The 23,490-nt window shown below is 46.1% G+C and overlaps 1 protein-coding gene across 1 annotated transcript in view; it reads left to right on the top strand.

Annotated features, from left to right (window-relative positions):
- The window catches only part of pcdh1a (protocadherin 1a), a 65,873-nt gene that overhangs the window by 31,163 nt on the left and 11,220 nt on the right, over positions 1-23,490 (top strand). The window contains exon 4 of the mRNA XM_062537407.1: positions 14,678-14,897. Within this exon, the coding sequence (XP_062393391.1) occupies positions 14,678-14,897 (220 nt within the window). The remainder of the gene's footprint in view (positions 1-14,677; positions 14,898-23,490) is intronic.

Raw genomic sequence — 23,490 nt, 5'->3', positions numbered from 1 at the left:
CAGAAGAATGTACACATTTAGACACATGCGCGTATATGCGCACAATCATGCGTGCTGAAAACACAAAACACCTTGAGTCAGCTGAGTGAATCTCAAACAGGCCCGTAGAGATTCACTGGCTTCTTTTTACCGTGCCCATAAAGAAACAGTGGCAGGAGCAAATGACTGGCCAGATTTATGGAGAATCCAGGCAACCGTAGTTCAACTAAATTGGTCGTCGTTGTTCGCTGATACTCCTCAACCAAAAAAAAAAAAAAAAGGAAAAATGAAAAAGGAAAAAAAAAAAAGAAAACGCCCAATGTGCCTGTTATTAAGAGTGAGTGCTTCGCACATGCTAAGCAAGCTCCATTAGCCGACAGTTAGAACAGGCTGTTAGTGGGTGGGTTCACACAGGGAAGACATCTGCACATCGCCAAGGTGTCGCCTGGTGCACGGAGCGCCGCGGTCGAAGACGTTGAGCGCTGTTTAGTTTAGCTCGTCTGTTGCCGCGCGGTTGCATTGTACTCGCACGCACCCATCCGTCCCACCCGAGCCCTGGGTTTCATCACCCTTCCCTCTACCACCCAAATGGTATTGGACCCAACGGACTGAAACCACCCTTTCCCTAGCCCTTCCCGTCAAGCAGATAATGCGAGGGCCAATGAGCGGTAATTCTCCCAGGATGCCTTTCAAACTGAGGAAGTACATCCGCTTAGCACCATTTCATTTGGGTTGAAAAAGTGGTACTTTAAGCTAATGAAATGTCTTGAACGTCTATAAAAAGAGGAAGAGGGGAAAAAAAAAAACATAACGAGTTGGCCACTGCATCTCTATCCTTACCACCAAACAGTCTATTTCACGGATTACCTGCTCACTCAGGAAATGATCAGGTAATTGAAGATAACGCCACTTCAGTCCGCAGATACCACCGTGTCAGTGCTAATGTCAAGTTGGCATAATAATTGGGTCTCGGGTTGTCAAGGTGCATTTGGAACGTCATAGATTCTGAATATTCTTTTCTAATGCATATTGGAATGGCACAGACAGATGGAGGACCAAGGTGAATAGCTCTTTTATTCATGCATTTGATGTGGAAAATAGTTAATAGACGCTGATGATTCGCGGAAGGCACGAGCCGTGGCTGGAATATGTTTCCTGTGTGCTTTGGCGGCATCAAAGCGAGTGCTCCCAGTCATGGTTTCTCCCTCTCTTTTCCTCCCTAATTCGATTTATGCGACGGTGGTAGTGGCCACAAAGGCCTTATAAAATCTATTAATGCGCATCAGTGGCATAATTACACTTTTGTGGTATGAATGGGGACAGAGGCCACTTAGACCTGCGCTGCAGAGGCTAGCAGAAAGGCTGTTTTAATTACGCTGCATTTTATTCACCTGATGAGCTAATTAATGTCCACATTTTAGGAGTGACAACAATGGGCCACCTGGCCATTGTATTGATGAGCCTCCTGCTGCAGTCAAATCCTGCCCTGGTGTCTGCTCCATATTCACACATCTCTTTTTTTTATATACAATTGATTAAAATGGGAGGGAGGAGGGGGGAGGGGGGGGGAGTGAATAAATTCTTAGTAAATGGTAAATGGAACTGAATTTCACACTCTCCCTGGAAAATCAACCATAGCTTGATATATATTCTGATGATTTTTTGTGTGTGTGTGTGTGTGCGTGCGTGCGTGCGTGCGTGCGTGTGTGTGTGTGTGTGTGTGTGTGTGTGTGTGTGTGTGTGTGTGTGTGTGTGTGTGTGTGTGTGTGTGTGTGTGTGTGTGTGTGTGTGTGTGTGTGTGTGTGTGTGTGCGTGCGTGTTTGGTGGTGGTGGCGGTGGCGGTGGTAGTGGTAGTGGGGTGTTGGTGGGTTATATAGGATAAGGAAAGCTGCACCCTTCCTCTCTGTCAACTTGAACTGATAATTTAGACCTCCAAATTCAGCGGCAGACAAACAATCCGTCCTGACGTGTGCGGCAGGGAGGGGCGCCGCCAGCGTCTCTCGGCGTAGCGTAGCCGCCGCACTCTCTCCCCACCGCCTGCTCGGCTGCAGTCAACCGCTGACAGGTTATGGTTAGCATTGTTTTCAAACATGACATTACACAGGCTTACAAAAGCAAGAGGTAATATATAAGCGAATGTGTTCTGGCAGCAGGCTCTGTAACCACCCAACTAGACTTCACAGGAGATAAAGGAGCCGGGCAGGCTGGAGGAATAAGGGGAGATGGGTGGTGGAGGAGGAGGAGGCGGCGAGTGGGTGGGTGGGTGGGTGTGTGTGTGTGTGTGTGGGTGGAGGAGGGGGGTGTGAGGAAGGGAAGAGGCTCGGTCTGTCAGAAGCGTGTCTGTCAGCGCTCCTCGAAATCAGGAAACTAATGCTTTTTGATGTATTAACCAAGAGGAGGGGGGGACTGTGTTTGGATGTGTGTGTGTGTGTGTGTGTGTGTGGGTGTGGGTTGGTTGATGGGTGGGTGAGTGTAGGGTGGTTGTGTGTGTGCGTCTCCTTGCATCAGTGTGTGAACGGAAAAATAGAAAGACAGTGCATTGACTGTTGAATGTGTCTGTGTCTGTGTGTGTTTGTGTGCGTTTGTTTGTGTGTCTCTGTGTATATGTGCGTGCGTGTGTGTGTGTGTGTGTGTGTGTGTGTGTGTGTGTGTGTGTGTGTGTGTGTGTGTGTGTGTGCCCGGGTATGTGTGTATAATAATCAGATGCAAGGGGAGCCAAGCTGTCTGATGTATTAATCATGCATTTGTGTGATTGAGAGGCTGTGTGCAGGGTTGGGTGAGCACTCTATCCATCTTCAATCAGTGTCTCATTCCCACCGCTGTGACAAAACCGTTAGCACTGGCTCATGGAGAAATAAGTGGGGCCCATACAAACACTAGCAGCATCCGTGCCACTGGATTCATGTGCAGCGTAGTGTATAGGTGGTTTGGTGAATGTGCAAAACGTCTATAAATATATATAGGGGGGGAAATACGAAGAGGAGGAACAAAATGTCCTAGCCATTTTATGTGCATTTCCAAAAAACAAATTCAAAAAAGTTTCATATTCATTAAATCGTGGATAGCGTCCAGGGTCACACTAGTGCTGTGATGTGTGCTGTGTTCTCACCCTTTAAAGGCAGCAGAGGGCCATAATCGATTATAGTTTAGTCATATGCATTTTTTTTCTCCTCTGCTGGCAAATTTGAAAATAACCTAATGTTGTTTCAATGCATGCACTAGCACATATAAATAATTCAAGGACTTGGCTGAGTGGTGCTTTTCCCACTTTCCTATACAACAGGATGTTGTATAATGTCGTTAGAGTATAGGCTATTATGGGCTCATGAATGATATCAGCACTTCAAAAGATTTTTATTTTTTTTCTGAGGCCTTGGCAGTTTTGGGAGCATAAACTGACCAGACTACAATACCAGGAGTGCAGTGCATCGACCTTAGCCAAGCACGAGCGTTAGATTAAAGGGTTTTTCGAGTTTGTATTCTGTAAGTGTAAAAAATGGACCCACTTACTCAAGACATGAAATGTACTACGTGCTTCTGAAGTTAATATGTAAGTAATCATATACTGTATGTAATTACCTGTTGCTAATGCTAAGTGTTATTTTTATATTAGAGTGTATATAGTGTAAGTAGAAAATGAATAAGTAATAAATTACACTATATTCTTACAAGGGTAAGTACATACCATTACATGTTACTATGCCAAATAGATCTTGTAATAATTTGTAATCTAAAACACAGTGTATTTCTTAGTTGTTCATTAGCACTCAAGGACGCAATCCTGTAAAGCCTGGCTCACCAAAACAACAACAGCATCACTGTAGTTTCTCAGTCATCATAACCCCCCCCCCCCCCCCCCCCCCCCCCCATCACGCTAAGTGGGGGCGTGGTTTAGCCTGCGCCGTAATGTCCTCATTTGTCATCCGCGATAACAGGGCCTCCAGTCTGACCCCAAATTCTTGGGCAGTCGGCCAGAGAGAGGGGGACATTCTTCAGCTCGTCGTCTTCTCGCCGGAGAGTCCTCGTCTGTCCCGTCCGGTCTCATTGTTGCCACGTGTGCTCTTCTTTTGTCCGGCCGTGCGGATTCGTGGCTCAGGGGGTCTGTCTGCGCTGCTCGCGGCCCGTCGCTCGGCTAGGCGCTTGACATCATCAGTCCGGGTAATGAAGTCCCTCTTGCGTCGGGCCGGCGCGAGGTGATGGATGCGCTGCCCAATCGCCCGCCACTGCCTGTCCATTACTGGGGGGAGGTCAGCAGACCACCACCACCCCCCCCTCATCCACCCCCCCTCCCCACCACCAAAAGACCCCGCATGGGCAGAGCCAACTGCTCCCGTCCCCTCGCCCCCCCTCCAGTCCACCATCCCTCAGCGGGACGCCCTGTATCCCACTGCTGGGTAAACGGGGTCACTCTCAGCCCGAGCGCATCACCTCTGGCTCTTTATTAGCCCAGTGACCTATAAACACCCACGGAGCCAAGTCGATATCCCCAAACCAACCAAGCCAAGAGAGCAAAGAGAGGCCCAGAGATAGAGAGGGAGGGTGGGAGAGAGAGAGAGAGAGAGAGAGAGAGAGAGAGAGAGAGAGAGAGAGAGAGAGAGAGAGAGAAAGGAAGGAGGGAAGGAGGGAGAGGGACTCTTCTCAGCCGCAAAAATCTCACTAGAGCCTCAGGAAGTGGGGTATTGGCTGGGTGTGCTTTAAAAAAAGAATTCTCCAATTACTTCAAGGCGCCCGACTTAGATGCACGTTGAGCTTCATCTTGTTGTTTTTCACAGACCTGATAAGCCATTACGCTTTGTTTAATTTGCATTATTCAGTAGGATATCATCAATTTATTAATATGGTCATTTAAGATTCCTACTCTGGTAATTACCATTGTTTAATGATCTGATTTTAGAAAGCTGTTTTCTAGAGGTTTCCGTGATTAGCAATTCGCAATGCCACACGTGTCTTCATTGCATCGAAGGGTAATTACTTTGGCAGTGAAGAAATGGAATAATATTTTTGCATGTTTCTTTTTTGAGACACCAAAATACAAAGCAGTGAGCGCAAGAGAAAAAGGCAAGTTTCTTTACCGCAGGAGATGATAAGAGTCAAAGGGAGACAGAGTGAGTGAGCGAGGGAGGCAGGGAGGGAGGGAGGGAGGGAAGGAGGGAGAGATGGAGAGACTTGGAAAGAGCATTTTCGTTCTTGACTTTTAAACATTTATCGCAGATCACTGATCTCAGTCACATAAACACAGATACACACACACACACACACACACACACACACACACATACACACACACACACACATACGCTGGCGCAGACACACACGTACAGACAGACAAACTGGCTGTGTGTACAGCCATATGCACACAGTCGCACACAAACAGACACACAGATGTACAAACAAGTGCCCGAGCACGTTCTCCCCAACCCCAACATGGCTTCCCACTTAATTGGAAATGTCGGATCAATGCACACTGATTACAAGGCTTCAGGAGACGGGTAGTTTCTGGCTTACAGAAGTGCTTTCCAACGCCATCTTTACTCCTTTCCAGGCAGCCCACAACAACTTCCTCTCAGAGGCCCTCGTGAACCAGCCACGGCCCTAGTCATCAAGGCTGCCCGCCATCGATCACTAATCAGCTCTTAATTCATTACACGGCAAGAGAGCGAGGCGGAGGATTCGCTAGCATCGTCAGTTTCCTCTCAGACAACTTCACACAGACGGACACACACACACACACACACACACACACACAGAGAGAGAGAGAGAGAGAGAGAGAGAGAGAAATACAGACTCGCACGGTGCCTCATACTGCTGTGTGCACACCAGACCAGAATGCACATGAAGGGGCAGGCGATTTGTTTGGTGCCTTTTGCAGCTTACATCCCCTTTGATATGTTCAAACTGAAATCCAAGACAGCCCCGGTCTGTGATGGGGCGGAGGTCTGGGAGATGGGGGCTGGAGGGGGGGGGGGGGGGTGTATTGGGGGGGTTCTGGCGAGGTACCGGCGAGGTGTTGTGAGGCGGGGTACTTAGAAGGGAGGGAGGGCTTACTCTGTCTTTGGGGTTGAGGGGTTGGTTAGGACACTCGGGGCGGAGTTGCCACAGATAAAATGTTTTCTTGATCTTGGAGGTTTTTTTTTTTTTTTCTCATGTTTCCCCAACACTCCCCTGCACCCCCCCTTCTTTCTCTCTTTCTTTCTTTCTTTTTTCTGTTTTTTTTTATCATCATTTTTCTGCTTCATTGGGTTCTGTGAGGCTTGTGCCAGATCTGGACGTTTTTTTTTCTTTCTGTGCCACACTGATAGATCAATAGAGAAAACATGTCCTAGTTCCGTGGCAGTGGCAGAATACTCCCAGCGCCAGATGAAAGGGCTCGACCGCCTCTAATTAAACATTATTTTTTAATATCTGCTCCCTCGTTTTACATGGTAAAGCAGGCAACTCAAGGAATCGTTTGATTTATCCACCATTACGTAGACGAAGGGAGTGAATTTGGTTTCGTATGGGGGGGGGGGGGGGGATAGGGAGAGGGGAGGGGGTGCTAAAATTGATTTTGTGTCTAATGAACGATATGCCCCGAGTCAGAGCGTGCGGAGTGGTGGGCCATGAAATCTACCCACCCCTACAGCTAGACCATCAACAGCTATTAATAGCATCAGAGGGGGGGGGGGGGGGGGAAGAGAGAGAGAGAGAGAGAGAGAGAGAGAGAGAAAAATGCAAAAAAGAGAAAGAAAAACGGCAGGAAAGTAGGAGGGGGCAACAGTTCTTGAGGAAGCCCTGGCAAGTCTTAAGCATGCTTGAAAGCTTTGTCATCTCCCACTACAATCCCATTATGCCCTGCAGCCTTACAGCTGCTGGAGTCGGAGCCCGGCACACGCCTTCCAGCCAGACACTTTAGGAATGGAGATATTAACTCAAGACGCAGGCAAGAGAAAAAGGCGAGAGGGAGAGGAGGAAGTTGGAGAGGGGAATAAGGTAGCCACCAGGGAGGGGATGGCGAGGATTAATTTTCTTCTCCCCGCACTTCTCCCCGCCTTCTATACCGTGCTCATCCTCTCCTTCTCATCTTTTTACCCCACCCCACCGCACTCCCAACCCCTCTCGCTATTGATTCCCTCATCCCCCTTTCAATGTATTTTGAGGCTTAATATTTAAGTTCTCCCTACAGTGCTGGTCTCCATTCCTTGAAAGGCAGAAGAAGGGGGGAAAAAAAGAGAGAGAGAAAGAACATGCTTGGCGATTATACCGAGCATTATGCCTTAAAGTTAGATGCATAGATACATTAAAGACATATTAACATTGCAGACATGGGAGATACACATCACAGGATAAGATATGTATCTCAAAGCTCAGATAATGGCGCTTGATCAGTAGGAGAACGGAACAAAATGGGGGTAAGAGAGTGACAGAAAGAGATAGACAATGTATGAGTGGCAGGGGAATGAAAGGGTAGAGAGGGAGAGAGAAGAGGAGGTGGTGGTGGTGGTGAAGTGGGGATGAAGAGAGACAGATTGAGAGTGAGAGAGGAATGGAGGGAGGGAGGGAGGGAGGGAGACAGGGAAAGAAGGGCTGCTGGGAGGGATAAGAAAGGGAAGCTGGGGAAAAGGCAGTGTAATCTATGTGGATAAAATGACAACACCCCTGATAAAAAAGAACTGGGAAGACTTTTGCACAGGCCTTGCATGCCTCCATCAATGTATATATATATATTTATATTTATATATATTTGTAGGTTTTTTTCTGAGGAATCCAAGTAAGGTTTACTTGTCACTGTTGAGCACGGAAGTGTATACTGTAGACATATGCATCTGCAGGAAATCTGATTTTTTTTCACATGGAGTCACAGGTATGCTTCTCTCAGATGTTATGAAATAGGTTTTCCCCCCTCTCTCTCTTTCTCTCTCTCCCTCTCCCTCTCTCTTTCTCTCTCTCTCTCTCTCTCTCTCTCTCTCTCTCTCTCTCTCTCTCTCGCCGTCTTTAAAGAAATGGCAGATGTCTCCCCGGTGCTGTGATATGAAAAATTCAATTTAACAGGATGAGAGAAAGAATGGCACATGGCCTATTTTCTTCCCCTCACACCGAGCGATATGAGAATGATGTTCTATTGTGAGGCGGGAAATGATGCCAATCGTGGCGCTGAGAAATTCCTTCATAATTCAATTCAATTTCCTCTAAATCCCAATGGCAAGCTACTGTGCCAAGAAAGCGGGTGGGAGGGGGGCTGAGGAAGGGGGGGGGGGGGGGGGGTTGGAGGGGTAGGGGGGGGGTGCGGTGGGATGGAGGGATTTGGTAGCTGTCTGAGGTAGAGAGAAAGAGATAGCGAAAGGGAGACAAGGTAGCAGGTGAACGAGAAGGAGACTTTGATAGAGAGCAAGACAGAGGTAAGGACAAGAAGGGAGAGAGTGAGAACAGGGACAGCGAGGGGGAAGGGAGAGGAGGAGAGGAGGAGGACGTGTGAGAGAGAGGTGTAACAACAGCTGTCCATTATTGTGCGATTAGAACTGTTTTCTTCTTCGCTCCTTGTCTCGGTTGATGGATAGGAGACTGAGGTGTTGCAAGGCTGACCACACTGCCGAAGGTCACAGGTTCATGTCCAGGGCAGAGCCACTCGATATTCATTGGATTTTTTTGTTTTGTTTTCCTTCGTTTCAAACTATCGGACTAAGTTAATAAATGTCAAAGTGTTTATACAAAAGGCACTTTTTCAGTCTTGTTTGAGTTGAATTTAAATTCATTTTCCGTATTGACTGTGCTGAAATGATATTGACCCTGGTCTCGACTCAGACATTGTTCTTTTGTAAACCTTGACATTCGCAGCTCACCAAGCGTGTACTAACAACCGTTCACAGTTCATTAAATCATTTATATTCACACTCGTACTGTCGCAATCTAGTGGAGCTTGGCCGCAAATTGCATTGGGTGAAATTGTACCACAGCTCATGTTGAGGAGAAAATCTAAAATGTAAGCATTCAGACTTCACTTGAGTTCCAAATTGACAAAATGGGTGAGAAACAGAGAGAGAGAGAGAGAGAGGGAGAGGGAGAGAGAGAGAGAGAGAAAGAACGAGAGAGAGGAGAAAACCTGGTGTTCACAGTTCGTTAAAATTTCTGTGTAAACTTTGGTTTTCACAGTTAGTTAAGGCGTTTGTAAGCAGGCTTTGGCTCCAGCTCTCCGGGCGTGTGAGGGGATCAATGAGCCGACGCGTCTGAAGGCACGCGAAAGAACAGGAAAAATGAGCTGCGGGAACAAATATGACAATGAAGAAGTGCACCTCTGAAGAGACGCAGCACGCATAAAATCATAGAAAGTGAAGCGGAGGAGAGAAAGAATTGCACACGGATCTGTTTTTATTTTCCGTGCGACTCTCACCTCTTCTCTCTCTCTCCATCTCTCTCTCTCCCTCTCTCATGCTTTCTCGCTCTCTTGCTTTCTCTCATTCTCCCTCCTTCTCTCACCCGTGCACTCTTTCTCCTCCTTTTGGAGTTGTTTTTCTTTTTTTTTTCTTTTTTTTCATAGGTGCAGTAGCTCGGAGGCAAGCAATGTGGCACTGGAGTCTTCAAAGACTCGGAGCTTATCAAAGAGACACAGCTACAACCAGAGAAGCGAGGACAAGACGAGGGGGAGGGGACCCGTGGCAAGCAGGGAGGGGGATTCGGGAAGAAGCAGTAGGTTAGCTGGGTTGGGGTGGCAGGAGGAAGTCATGCCGCGAAAAACAGTCAGAGAGAGATACGTTGAGGTAACCAGCAAAAAAGATGAAATGTAGTTGGATGGCATGCACCCCTCGAGAGAGTGAGAGAGAGAGAGAGAGAGAGAGAGAGAGAGAGCAAAAAAAAGGGGGCACGCGGGTGCGCCAAGAAGTGGAAGGAGAAGAAAAGGAAATCTTTTAAGTATTTATTTATTTATTTATTACCCCGGTTCTCTCTTCACCAACACCTTCGCAAACGCTAGCCATTTCGCCGTGGCCATTTTTAGCCAGGGAAATAAAAGCATAGCTCTTAGAGATGATTCAGGGGCCCGGGGAAAAAAAGAGTGCAATATTGTCACAGTGAAACCCTGCATTAGAACGGGGCCCGGTTCAGAAGGGGGGTATCTAGCTGCCACTTCAGATGACGGAGCTGGCTGTTCGCACCATTCCGTATGACAGGATGCAGGAGTGATGGCGCGAATGAATCACTCGTCGGGGGGAAAGCCTTCCTCGGCGCTTGGGCCCCCTCATTTGCTCGCACACTCGTCCATTTGCTTGCACGCGTGCTCGATGGCACCACGGCCTGCAGTGCAGAACCCCCACCCCCCCAGTCGGTCACCACCACCACCCCTCTCACACATACATGCATACATACACACCCACCCACACACACACACAAACACATACACACACACCCTCTCTGTCCACTCCCCCCCCCCAGCAGCACATGTCTCCCTCCGTCCATTTGCGGAACACTTCTCACCTCAGACCACACCTAGCGGCGTGATGGATGGACACCCCTCAGCCTACACTCACGGCGGGCAGCGGTGGTGCGAAAACCCACCAGGCTTCGCGGCTAAATCACTGTCCACCCCAACAGCAGGCAGGCCCACTTCCACCCTGTCATCCTCCACCACTCGTTTGTTATCCTTCGCTCTCTCGCTCCCTCTCTTTCACTCTCTCGGTCCATCCATCCACCCATGCTTTTTCTTCTGTTCTTCTGCATCACCCATACAAAGAATAGGTTATATGACCTCAAGACACGTAAATGTATGGAAGGCACAATATACCATTTACGGTCTTTATATACGTTCAGTGTGATTCAGTGTGTAGCTCTTTTAAGAGCGTGTGCCCATTCTGGTAGCGATAACCGTGCCAAATTGTTGACATAAATATGACACATATAAAACTTGGCCATAACCACACGGGCGATATGATGATGTGTTAAAATACTGTATCGCCACTTGGGCTGAAGTGTTAGTCAAGCTGTTTCAGCAGCATTAGCTGTTGCAGAGAATTAAAAACTCTTATTTCACACATATCATACTTTTTATGTTCAGTTATCAGCCACACAGTTTGATTTCATTGTAAAGAACCATCCTTCATAGTATACATTGGATTCAGAATCCATGTTTTGGAATTTCAGAATCCATCCTTGTATTGATGAAACCGAAGAAAAATTTTCACATCTGTGGACAGTAAAGTTTTCGTATTCGGATTTTATATTTGTATTTATGTAAAATATATATTTAATTCAGTGTCATAGGCATTTCAGAGCTGTACATCTTCTGGACCTTTCCCCATCTGTCAGTTGTGTTTCTGTTTGTTTTGTGTTTCTTCCCTGTTCTCCAGCCAGCTCCTCTGGCCTTTCCACGGCCCTGGGGCATTCCTCTTCATCCTGTCTCCGAGGATCCGGTTTCAAGGCGCTCTCTCTCTCCTGCCATGCTCTCATCTTAACTCCCCAGCCCCTCCACCCCTCCACCACCACCACCACCACCACCACATCCCTCCCCGAGCTGCATGATGTTCGTTCAGCTCACCCATCACCCCAATCCTCCTCTCGCGACTGTCACTCTAGTTGTCATGTATTCTCCAAGTCTTACACCATCATCTCTGTCAGATGGTCTCTCTCTCTCTTAAATTCTCCCCCGAGTGCCTCCTGGTGCTGAAATGCACGAGGTGGTGGCACCAAGACACAGTTCCTGTAGCTCGCAGTGATGAATAGGTTCAAATTATAGCTAAATTATGTTCTGCTTTTGTTGTGGACAAATGCGTCTTCTTAATGGCTAGATTTAAGTAATCAGCTTAATGCAAATGTTGTGCCTTTCCTTGTTGCACCAGTGGGTAGACTGATGACACAGTCTCTTTTTGATGCCAGAAAAGCAAACAGCAGGAAGCAGGTGCCGGGAATGCATTGTTTTGATCCGTACATGGAGTGCAGTGAGCAGTCCGGGCCCTCTTCCCTAATCTTTAGCTCCCCACACACAGCACCCCCCGCATCCCGACCACAAATCTAAATTCCCCTCGCTGGCACGCCTCATAATGGGGAATAATGTCCGTGACTTTTCCTCACAGCGCTATTCTGAGCTTCCCTGATTTTGTTACAGCCCTCGCCGACCTGCTTCTCCCGTTACCCTCCCTCCCACTCCCCACTCCTATAGCCTCCTCTTTTTTTTTTGCATGGATTTTTACGGCATGGATTTTGATCAGATCACGTCGGAAACCCCAGACTCGCTCCCTTTTTTTTTTTTTTTTTTTTTTTTTTTACCCTACGGTTCAGTTGGGACACTGGGGTCCAGAGAGTACTCTTTAGTCTGAGGAGACCTTCACTTAGCAGTGCAGAGCAGAGGGAGGGAGAGGGAGAGAGAGAGAGAGAGCAAGAGAGAGAGAGGGGGGGTTGAGAGAGGGCTGAGGGAGGAAGAGAGGGAAAGGGTGAAGAGAGAGAGGAGAAGGAGAGGGAGGGAGAGAGAGAAAGGGTGAAGAGAGGAGAGGGAGGAAGAGAAGGGAGGAGAGGGAAAGGGAGGAAGAGAGAGAAAGGGTGAAGAGAGGAGAGGGAGGAAGAGAGAGAGGGTGAAGTGAGGAGAGGGAGAGGGAGGAAGAGAGAGGAGAGGGAGGAAGAGAGAGATAGGGTGAAGAGAGGAGAGTGAGGAAGAGAGAGAAAGGGTGGAGGGAGAGGGAGGAAGAGAGAGAAAGGGTGAAGAGAGAGGAGAGGGAGAGAGAGGAATGTGATTCCCATCTGCAGCGCTTCAGCTTGAGCACTCAGGGAAAACGCTGACTCTCTGGAGCGATGCCTAGAGGAACCGTTTTAGCAAGAATCCATATTTAAACAACTAAATGCCCCCCCTTACATTTAAATAGTTATGTGTCTGCCTGAGAGACCTTTAATCACATGCTTTGAGCTCTCCTGGAGAATACCATTACTTCCCCCTCACTTACCTGTTGGCCCTACTGTTGGAGATGTTGGAGATAGCGGTTCTTTTAATTGAAAGATCACTTGAAATGTTATGACTGTTCACGTCTGTAGAGCATGCACTAGGAAAAGAAAGGTCTTATCAGTGTAATTCAAAATAAGGTGAGATGGTTGTATCGTAGAATGTGTGGAAAATCTTATTGAGAGCACTTTGGAAAAATGTCATTTGCATCCCGTGGAAGATGAGAAAAATATCATTTTTTCACAGTACATGAAGCAACGTCATTTGCATTTTCCACCAAGCACGTTTTACGAAAGATAAAGCAGTGACATTTGAACGTCTGCATTTGGATGTTACAAGTGTGGTGCGCGCTGTTTGTATTCATCTTTACACATCAAAGAAAGAAAATTAAAAATGAATAGAAGGTTTCGCCCCAAGACAATGTGTGTCTTTTTCACATACATGTACACACGCACGCACGCACACACACACAGACACACGCGCGCACACACACACACACACACACACACACACACACACACACACACACACACACACACACACACACACACACACACACACACACACACACAGAGACACACACACTGAAATGCAAGGAGAGAGAAAAGAGAGGCAATACTCTTTGAGAACTAACACACGCACTGTCGGAGAGAAAGGGAGTGCTTTGATTGACAACAAAGCCTGCTGGACTGCCAGAGAATATTTATTTAACTGGAGAAAGGTGCATTAAAGTAATTACCCTGTAGTGGGCAGGCCATTGTATGTTTCGCTGGCAACTCCAGCACTTTGATCTCTGATGCACACCAGACTCATTTGGCAAAAAGATCAAACTATCAGGCAGCAATATTTCTGAATGTTCAAAATGATTTAATAATGAGGGCCTTGTCCGCAAAAGAAACAAGCTTGAAATAGAGCAGCGATGTAGCCATTTAAAAAGAAGCTCTCCGCATATTAATGCCCAAATAAGGAAATGGATAAACATGCAGAGGAGGGGAGAGGGGGGAGAAAGAAAAAAGAACAGCATCATTGACAAGAGCACATTTGGCCTGACTAACAGCGCAGTGTTAATGGTGGCACTATGTGTCTTAAATGGATGTGTTAATGAGTCTTTTATATGTGCGGGGAAATGGCGGTGTTAATGGGAGTAGGAGTGAGGTGGAAGTGAAGAGGGTGTCGGGGGGGCCGGGGTGCAGCGCGGAGGAATGGGGGTGAGTTATCGATCCGCTCTGGCCTTCTGCGGCACAGGAGCAAAGTCGGACAAGGCAAATGGAACCTTCTTTTTTGCAGTATCAGTGATTTCCACAGGTTTATGAGCCGTGTATGTGTGTGTGTGTGTGCGTCTGTGCGAGTGTGCGAGTGTGCGTGCCTCTGTTCATGGGTGGGAAGGCTTGACTGTGTGTCTGTGTGAGTGTAGATGTGGATGACTGTGTGTGTGTGTCTGTGTGTGTCTGTGTGTGTGTGTGTGTGTGTGTAAGTGTGGGTGGTTGTGGATGCCTGCGTGTGCACCATACAGACAGCAGAATCCATCTGATGCTGTGTACTTTGTAGAATACTGATGCAATCACAATCCAACTCAAATTAGCAGGGGGGAACCTTCCTACTGTTTTACATTTTATGTAAGAGTGAGCAAATTAGTTGATATCTGCCTTGTTATTAGTCCCTTAGTGAAATATTAGCAACCACTGTGTTTCCTGAAGGGTGATATTACAAATTTGATGGTCAATTAGCCCACTTCTTTGGGTCCGTGGTTATAATTAGATTATGAGATTGAGTGCCAAGCCTTATTCTCTCCATATCCTTTTCCAGCTTCCCCATCGCCGAGTGACTTTCTCCACGACCAATCCCGTGCAGGATCTGCAGGACTCCTCCCAACAGAGTTACTATGACAGCGGCCTGGAGGAGTCGGAGACGCCCAGCAGCAAGAGCTCGTCTGGGCCCCGCATCGGACCCCTGGCCCTGCCCGAGGACCACTACGAGAGGACCACCCCCGACGGCAGCATCGGGGAGATGGAGCACCCGGAAAACGGTAGGAGACTCTGCTTTCTGTTATCTCAATGTTGTTGTTGTGGTGGTTGTTGTTGTTCTTTTACTTCTTCTTCTTCTTCTTCTTCTTCTTCTTCTTCATCTTCTTCTTCTTCGTCTCTTACCCCTACTAATACTGGTACATATTCTTCATTTTCTTTATCTCTTATTCCTCCTCTTTTTCTTCCTCTCCATCTAATTCATCCCTGTATTCTTTGGCCTATTCTCTCTCTACTTCCTCTTGGTCTTCTATCTTCATCTGTTACCTCAATCCCCACCCCCTTAATTCTTCAGTGTAGAAGTAAGCTTTTGTTGCAGGGTGGTGGAGATGCTGTGTTTAGCACTGACATGTTCCTAATTGTTTGCTGTGTTTGTTCTCTCTCGCTCTCTCTCTCTTTCTCTCTCTCTCTCTCCCTCTCTCTCTCTGTGTCTCTCCCACTCTCCATTTTTATTGTTTGTTTTGGCAGGGGCAAATAAATGTATGTTGTGTCAGGTGTTGAGTCAGCAGTGTCAGTGTCGGTCCCATCAGCAACCTCTCCATCACAACTCCAAATCATTCTTAATGACCCTCTCACACAAGTGTGCTAATTAAAAAACCTGAACTAATGGAGCGTTCGGACTCCAAATAAATCTGCCCTCCGACGTCTCCCCTAGACAACAGTGGTGTGCTAGTAAACATTTCTCCTCCTCGCCCATGCCAAGCGTTTCTCCCTGACTTCAGCCAAAGCCCTAATGCACACATGGCCTCGCAAACCGCATGTTTTTTTTTCTTCTCCTTTTTAGCAGATTTAGCTGACTTTTTTGGGGCTGCCTGTGCAAATGAACTGTAATGACAGAAAAAAAGCGTAAACCAGTCAGACAGGAACTTGGAACTGATCAATATCAAATATGACACTGTTGGCTAAACTTAAACAGGGGCACACATGAGTGAATGCTGGTGTGCTAGCAAGGCCTACGTCGGCGCGACTTCGGTCTGATTGCAGGCACGAGGCTGTAGGCTGAGGGCCAAGCAGAATCAGAGCAGTGTTGAATACACAATGTAACAGCGCATTGAGTGTGATTTTGCCCTGACGTGACACATACATACTTCAGGCTGTATTGGTTAGAATAATTTAACCCATAAATTAAATTGTTTTGCTTTTTAATTTTCATGGTTGGTGGTTGGCTTCATTTCGTGTTTACAAGCAACGTCCTGACTGTATTATCATGATTATCATTGCTAACACTACTGCTAACATCGTTCATTTTTGTTATTGTGAAAACAAAGTCTGACAGCCTAAAGAAAAACAGCAATCATATGGACACTTTAAACTTCGTAGCGAATAAACGTTGTTCTTTAAGTGTCTTTGCTGCACATTCATATCTGCTATATACGTGCCATAGTTGAGAACCCTGAGGAAAATTGAACTGAATATTTATCATCTGAGTTTCACACAGAGATCCTCTGTCCAAGGTCTGGGAGAGAGGGGTTTTTTTTGCCTTCACTTTCCCTTTTTTTTCTTCTTTTACTCAATTGCATTTCACCAGCTTCTCATATTCTTTTGTCTCAATATTATTGTCAATTGGACCCGATCCATCCATCACTACGGTCATCTCCTCGGCCCTTGTCTATTATAACATTGTTTTTACCAGCCTCTGGCTATTCCTTTAACTTGCTGAGCCTGGAGCCCTTTCTAACTCGGTATATACTGTACAGTAGCTACCCAGTCAGACTGACCCGGTGTTCACCGCCTCCTGCTCTGCTGCAGCTGTGATTAGCGCCTCAGTGCCCTCCGTTATAATCCAGCCTCTCCCCGCTACTGGTGGGATTTACCAGTGTGAGGCCTCCCGCTGCCCCCGTCAGTGGTACATCCCTTAGATAGGCTTGTCTGGTCACGGGGACAATCTCCACTCGTGGGACCGTCTTGACCTCAGCCACTTTTCTACGGTCATCTGTCAGAGACACTGTGGCACAAGTTCTTCCGTGAGAGCGGCGCACTCCGTGAAACGTTTTTTTTTCGCGTCGAACCGGATCGCGGTAACCCGGACACTCGTTAAACCCCAGTCGTACTCTTTTCTGACTGGTCTCTGCCTGCGGCGTGGAGGCGATGGTACAATCCACCACGCACCGCGAAAGGATCTCGACATGATCGGCAGCTTCCGTATCTCCATTTGGCCAGATTAGTATGCCAGCTGGGTATCTAATGACTAGTAAGACGCACGGGGCTGATGCCCTGGCTCTTGTGCTCTCTAGTGAGCTGACTCTGGTGGGCCTGGCGCTCTCTCCAGAGATAGCTTGGATGTTGCTCCCTTCTCTGCCTGTTAATCATAGGTCCCATGTGAGTGAGGAATCCCCACAAGGTTAAAGTACTGTATGTATCCATTCTCTCCCTCCATCCCTCTCTCTCTCTTTCCCTCTATCCCTTTCTCTCTCTCTCTCTCTTTCTCTCTATGAGCAAGAAACCTAGTGTAGTGTAGTGGATTTACTCCTACATGTCCTATATACTATACAAACCTATATTTAAACATAATCCAGTATGTACGGTTTAAAAAAAAAGTCTGAATCATTCGGACAAATGTCCCCTTTCAGTCATATTTATAAAGTAACAAAAATAAAGTGAATCGACTCCACATCAGCATTCACTGAATGCTCCAACTGCTCGACTTACTTGACTGGAACTAACTGCTGTATCACTGCAACCAGGAAATGCTTTTTTTTGTTTCCTCCCTTGTACCCAAGCACGAATTGGAAATCTGCCAGGGGGAAAAAATCACATCTGAGGCCATATGCTTGGCCCAGCGATGAATATTGAAAATGCAACTTCAAATTTCTTACTTTGAACCCGAACCACTGATGTGGCAGCCACCTTCAAGGAAATTCCACTCTCCCTTCATGAAGTTCCCCTGCCTACACACATCTGTGCGAATCACTTAATTTCCATGCTTTCCCACCATTATGGCAGTTCCATGTACTGTGTAATTATCACAGAAACCTTTCACCCCACACCTACTCGACAAGTCCTCCTGTCAGTTTGTCAGTGTCTCATTTCGAACACAGTGTCCCTCAGTGTACTTTCTTTTTTTCTTTTTTTTTTTTTTTTTTTTTTACCTCACACCGAGTTAAACATGGCATCCTGCAGATTTCTTAGTCAGAGTCGGAGCCCCCATGGGGGAGGTGACTGTCAGTCGTGCAGAATGCGGCAGGAACTAGAGAAACGTTTTCGGCGCTGGGATGTCAGCTGGTAGCGTGGCTGTAGTCGCAGCAGTTCTGCTTGGGAAATGAATGATAAACGAAGAGCTCTGGCAAATCTCCCATCAGAGCCTCCACATTCAGTTCCCCATTTCCCACATCCCCCTCATCCCAAGCAACCCCCCCCCCCGCCCCTCCCCTGTCCCCCCCCCCCCAACACATATGATGTATTATAAATGATTTTTTTCTTCTCCTTCGTTGTCGTCTTTTTCTGTCGTCTTCAAGTTTTTTTTCCCTCCCTTTCCGTTGTTGTTTCCACTTTGGTCCAACAGCTTGGATAAGTTTTGGATCAGAAGCCCCCATGAAGAACACAGAATTGGCTTTGTTGTCGGTGTCAGGAGGACAAGTCTGTGGTTGAAGCCGCTCACTGCAGAACCCAGAGACAGATTGAGGTGAAATGGGCTCTTTGATTTGACAGAGTCTGATGTGGAACTGAGCAGTTCTGACAAGGATGAAAAACCCGACAGGCGGGCACGTACAACTCGGAGGCTGGGAAAAGGAACTGTTAACCAGAGATAGACCTAATTAAAATGTGTTTTTTACCCCAGGGAGATTACTGTGAGAGACACACATTGAAAGATGGATGAGAAAGGGATGGAGAAAGACAGGATATTATCCCTCCCTCTAACTATCACCTGTGTCGCTCGTTCGCTCGCTCATTCGCTCACTCGCTCGATTTATTTATTTATTTGCTTGTTTATTTATTTTTATTTTTTTTATTTGCTTTATTCCCCCCTCCTCTTCTGTCTTCTGTTATTTATTTTTGCACTTGAAGATGACTGACAGTGTGACAGGCGGAGCTGGTGGAGGCTTTTTTGTGCACAGTTGTGCCGGTGATTGACAAGCAGAAAAGGGGGTCGGTGAGTGCTCCGCGTGTCACCGCGTTTAAGCGAAAATGAAAAAGCAATATATGAACTCTCACTCTGTACCTCCGCGTCTGTGGCCCACAGCTGGAATGACAAACGACACGCGGGGTGCTCAAGGCACGGTGGCCTTTGGTAATGTGAAATCTCCATTTGCAGACCGTATTGTCATCCTGTAATGTGGTGGTGTGTGTGTGTGTGTGTGTGTGGGGGGGGGGGGGGGGGTAGCAGTAAATAAAGATAAATAAAGCAAAACATTTCTTTACTTCTTTCAAATATTCATGTTGAGATTCATACACATATTTTTTTTTCTCTTATTTTTTCTTTCCCCCATTCCTGCATGTCAAAGTCAAAATGTTTTCATTTCATGGTCTATTATTCCAGCACGATGGAGTGTGTCCACAGTCCCATGATGAAGATAGCTATGACTTTCCCCCCACCCCCCCCTCATTCTGATTTACTGCAGTCCTTTCATTTTGTGTTTCTTATACCTCCACAGTCTATTTCCCTGAGTCTTAACCACAACCTTGAGCAGCCTCTCACTGCTTACAACATACCGGTAGCTAAACTCCTTTTTTTTTTAGCTCACAGCACTGATCAGCATTGCTTATTTTCGATGACAGAAACTTTAAAAACTTCTCTCACGGTTACAAACTACAAAATATTGTCCACGTGTTATTTCAGTGTACTAGTATGTGCTTTTTTGCCGTCTCTGTTAAAGTAAATTAGTCTATTCAGATGTAAAGACAACACATTTTGGGACTCTTCAATCTTCAATCTTCAATCTTGTCATCTTTAACACTGTGGTTAGCATGCTAACGTGATAAAATGGCACTCTCATATTGTACCACTTACCTACCTCAAGAGGAGCAGGTGACTCAGTAGTGAAAACAGCAACGCTAATAATTAGCTTGCTCAAAAGCTTGAGTGCTTTATGAAGAACGACAGAGGTTTGTTTGCCTTGATGTAGCACAAACATCAGATGTTGATAGAGACGCTAATGGAAACATGCAGTATCTTTCAATCATCAAAGTCTTCATATTACATGTTGCATTTATCCTCCATATCTTGACGTAAATTGACTAAACTTGTTATTTGCTTCTTTGAAAGATGGTTGGGGTTTATAAACCTTGCGATTTATGGCAACCAATCTGCTTGTGGATTCTGCAGGTATATCACATCATCAGCCGACAACTTTACAAGCTAATGTATAGCCCCTTTAAGAGATAGAGTGAATGAAACAAACAAAATGATGCACTGTTCAGCTCAATTCATTGCTGATTATTTATCATGAAAGGATCATTTACAGAATTCAACCTGGCATGTCTGTGTTGGCAAGCTTTCAGATAAACTAATTAAAAATTTGCATTCAGCAGAGTTGGATGTTGGACGGTCAATATATTTGTAGGTGCCAAGGTAATAAGTATCCAGAAATGATCGGCCTTCTCTGAACAATGAGACTAAGGATTTATTGTGTCTAAGGGAATGGTGGGCCTAGCAGTTTTTATCACCTTCTATGTTACAAACGTTGTTCAGATACACCAGTAAGCATCAGCAAAAAACATGCAGCTGCTATAACCATACTTGTGCCAATAGAGGAAAAGCAGGGTCGCGTGAGAACAAATCCTAGACTGCCATCCAATTATACGGTCACATTACTCAAAGGTCAGCTTATGAGTTTATTGTTTTCATTAAATCAATTATATTCAGTATTATGTGCTCTCAGGGTGCATCTCCATTCAACAACTTGCTCGACTCCACTCGAATATTGCGTGTGATGAAAGTAGCTGTACATAACCCCGTGCAATCAACAGTATATGGCTGCTTGCCAAAACAGCCCACTTAGATTGACATATCTAAGTCAATGTATTGCCTCTTGTGTCTTCACCTTGCGGTAGCTTCCTGCTATGTGTTATTATCATCCTCTGTTGTTTGCTACACATTCTACCTCCCGGGCCAGGGTTGTTCTTCACGCGTTGTGTCTTTGATCACCAATGAGAGTCCCACAACTGATGTAATGTAGTGGTAGGGAGAGTGCAAGGGGCTGAAGGTTGTGTAGCTGAAGACATCTGCCCCCACCCTTACCACCACCACCACCACCACCACCACCACCTGCACCAACCCCACATCCCATCTCCTTCATCTCTTGCTGGGTTGTTTCCCTCTGAGGGGAAGGCGCAGACGTCTTTTTCATGAGATCTGTGATACCGTATTTGGTTCTCGTGTTATATGATCTGTAGCTATTGATTTCCAGAGCTTCCCCATTGGCACAAGCCTGAGAGCTTGTTGTCTTAGTGCTTTAGTTCTTTCCTTTCATACTGTGAGCTGTAATGTACAGTACATACAATGTTATGTTTAGAGCTCTTCATCTTTGATATATGCATATGCATATTTGCATTTGAACTTGTGTGATAATTGCTCTGAAGCCTGGTTAATAAGCATGTGTAAATTTCATATAAAATATCGCTGGCCTTTTTTATTCTCTCACATTCACACATTCAAGTGTTCTCAGTGGGGGGAAATGTCAAGAGAAGCAAGTTAAAGAGAAAACCTTGACAGCTAAGTCCTAGAGAAATTTCAAACTCTCAAGCAACTTTGTGAAAAGACCACATAACTCCATTAATTGGCTTCCTCGAGCTCGGAGCGAGCTCTTTCTGACATAAAGGTCTCCTACACGTGGTCACTACTGAGGATTTTAGTTTAAATTAACATATATTCCCCTACAGGTAATGTCCAAGTTCATCTGATATTTGCTGTGTGAAAAATACACTTTCTTTCTTACTGCCATCAATACTGCATAAACCAGAATTACTCTGCATTAATGGAAATGAATGTGAACAGTGTTTGAATAACATTGATGCACCACATGTATGGCAAATACAGTATGATGAATCAAGCCTTTACAAGTCAATCACCAATTGTGCCGTACAAATATGCAGACAACCGTTATTAGCTTAGCACGACTAGCTCCATGGAGATTCCTTTAAGCATCGTCCTTATTTTAAGGATTTAATGCCTCAGAACACATTGCCTAATTGACTAAATGGAGAAACATTTGTGGCAAGCAGACTTAAGATAGGCACAAGACATGCTGGTTAACTGGGCGTTTTGAAAATCATCAAACCACAAAGCCCATTGTCTATAACCTTTTTCAGGTCGGACAAATCACCTGACATATGCACATCTGTAACATCTGTAAACCCATGTAAACAGCTTGTATAGCCTGATGCTTATTTAGACTGGAGTTGTTCCTTTAAATGCGCTTCCCAGTGTGTGGACATCTGAACTATTAGAGACCAAGCGTACGGAAATTTGTATGCTGCGCCGGGGATCATTTTGGCTGACCTTTTTATCTGCTTATTTACCTCATTAAGGTGCCTTCTGCCGAATCATGACAGCAAAAGGCTGCGTCGATAAACTTCACTCAGTTTGGGAAGGTTAAGGTGTAAGAAACATGTACAGATCTGTTTTCCTCTTTCTGCTCAGACTGACAGCAAGCAAAAAAAAAAAAACAGTGCTTAGAAACACTACTTGCTTTATGAAATCAAAAAAGGACTCTTTCATGGTTCCTTGTTGATTTGGTGGATAAAAATATGTAAAAGGTCTATGTTATGTGTCATGTATTTTGATGGGAGGATGTTTGATTGTGGTTGGGAAGGAAGAAGGGCTCATTTTCATTTATGAAGAGCATAGCAAGGCATGTCTATATTCGACACTGAGCTGTCAAACCACGCAGTTTCCCCCCTCACCTTGTTTTAGCTTAGTCTAGAGTTTTCCTTCATTGTCAGGTGCTTAATTTGTTGTGCCGTCACAAGCCAAAAAGAATCCACCATTGAAATATCAGATTGAAACCGTCATTGATCAATTCTCTCGTTATGTAATACTTATCAAAGAGCGCTTCCTTCTTTGTCTTTTTTTTTGTGTCCATTTGATTGAGGCGCGTTCAAACAAGAAAACTGTTGCATAATTTAGCGTTCGTTTGCTGCGTCTCCAGAGTGTCCCAGTCAGGCCAGCGCAGCGCTGCCGAACAGTGGAGTCATTATGGTGAATAATGCATGGCACATTTTTACTCGGCCCAACGGCACAGGCACATTCGTTCATATGTTTGTTCACTCATTCTCTCTCACTCACTCATTCATTCATTCATTCATTCATTCATTCATTCATTCGTTCGTTTGGTGGAGTCATTGGATGGGTTTGCCCCACTGGCTGAGTTCAGCTGCAGCACAGTGGGGGTGATTCAGCAGTCCTGGCCCCGGAGCTGGATAAGTGGAGCGCTCCATTAGGACACTTAACCGGGGCACTAATGAGCAGGAGCAGAGCCGTGGTGGTGGTGGTGGTGGTGGTGGTGGCGGTGGTGGTGCTCGCTCGCTCGCTCGCTCTCTCTCTCTCTCACTCACTCCCTTCTCAGTCTCAGCGAGACACTCACGCCGGCCCAAGGTGAACCCTCCCGGTGGGAGTTGGTACATGGGTCTTCTGACCCCACTCAGCAGGGTGTGTGTGTG

The sequence above is a fragment of the Sardina pilchardus genome, chromosome 5 (genome assembly GCF_963854185.1).
Source record: "Sardina pilchardus chromosome 5, fSarPil1.1, whole genome shotgun sequence".
NCBI classification, from domain to species: Eukaryota; Metazoa; Chordata; class Actinopteri; order Clupeiformes; family Clupeidae; genus Sardina; species Sardina pilchardus.
Note: the sequence above shows the minus strand (reverse complement) of the source record. Positions and strands in the feature narration are given on the sequence as shown.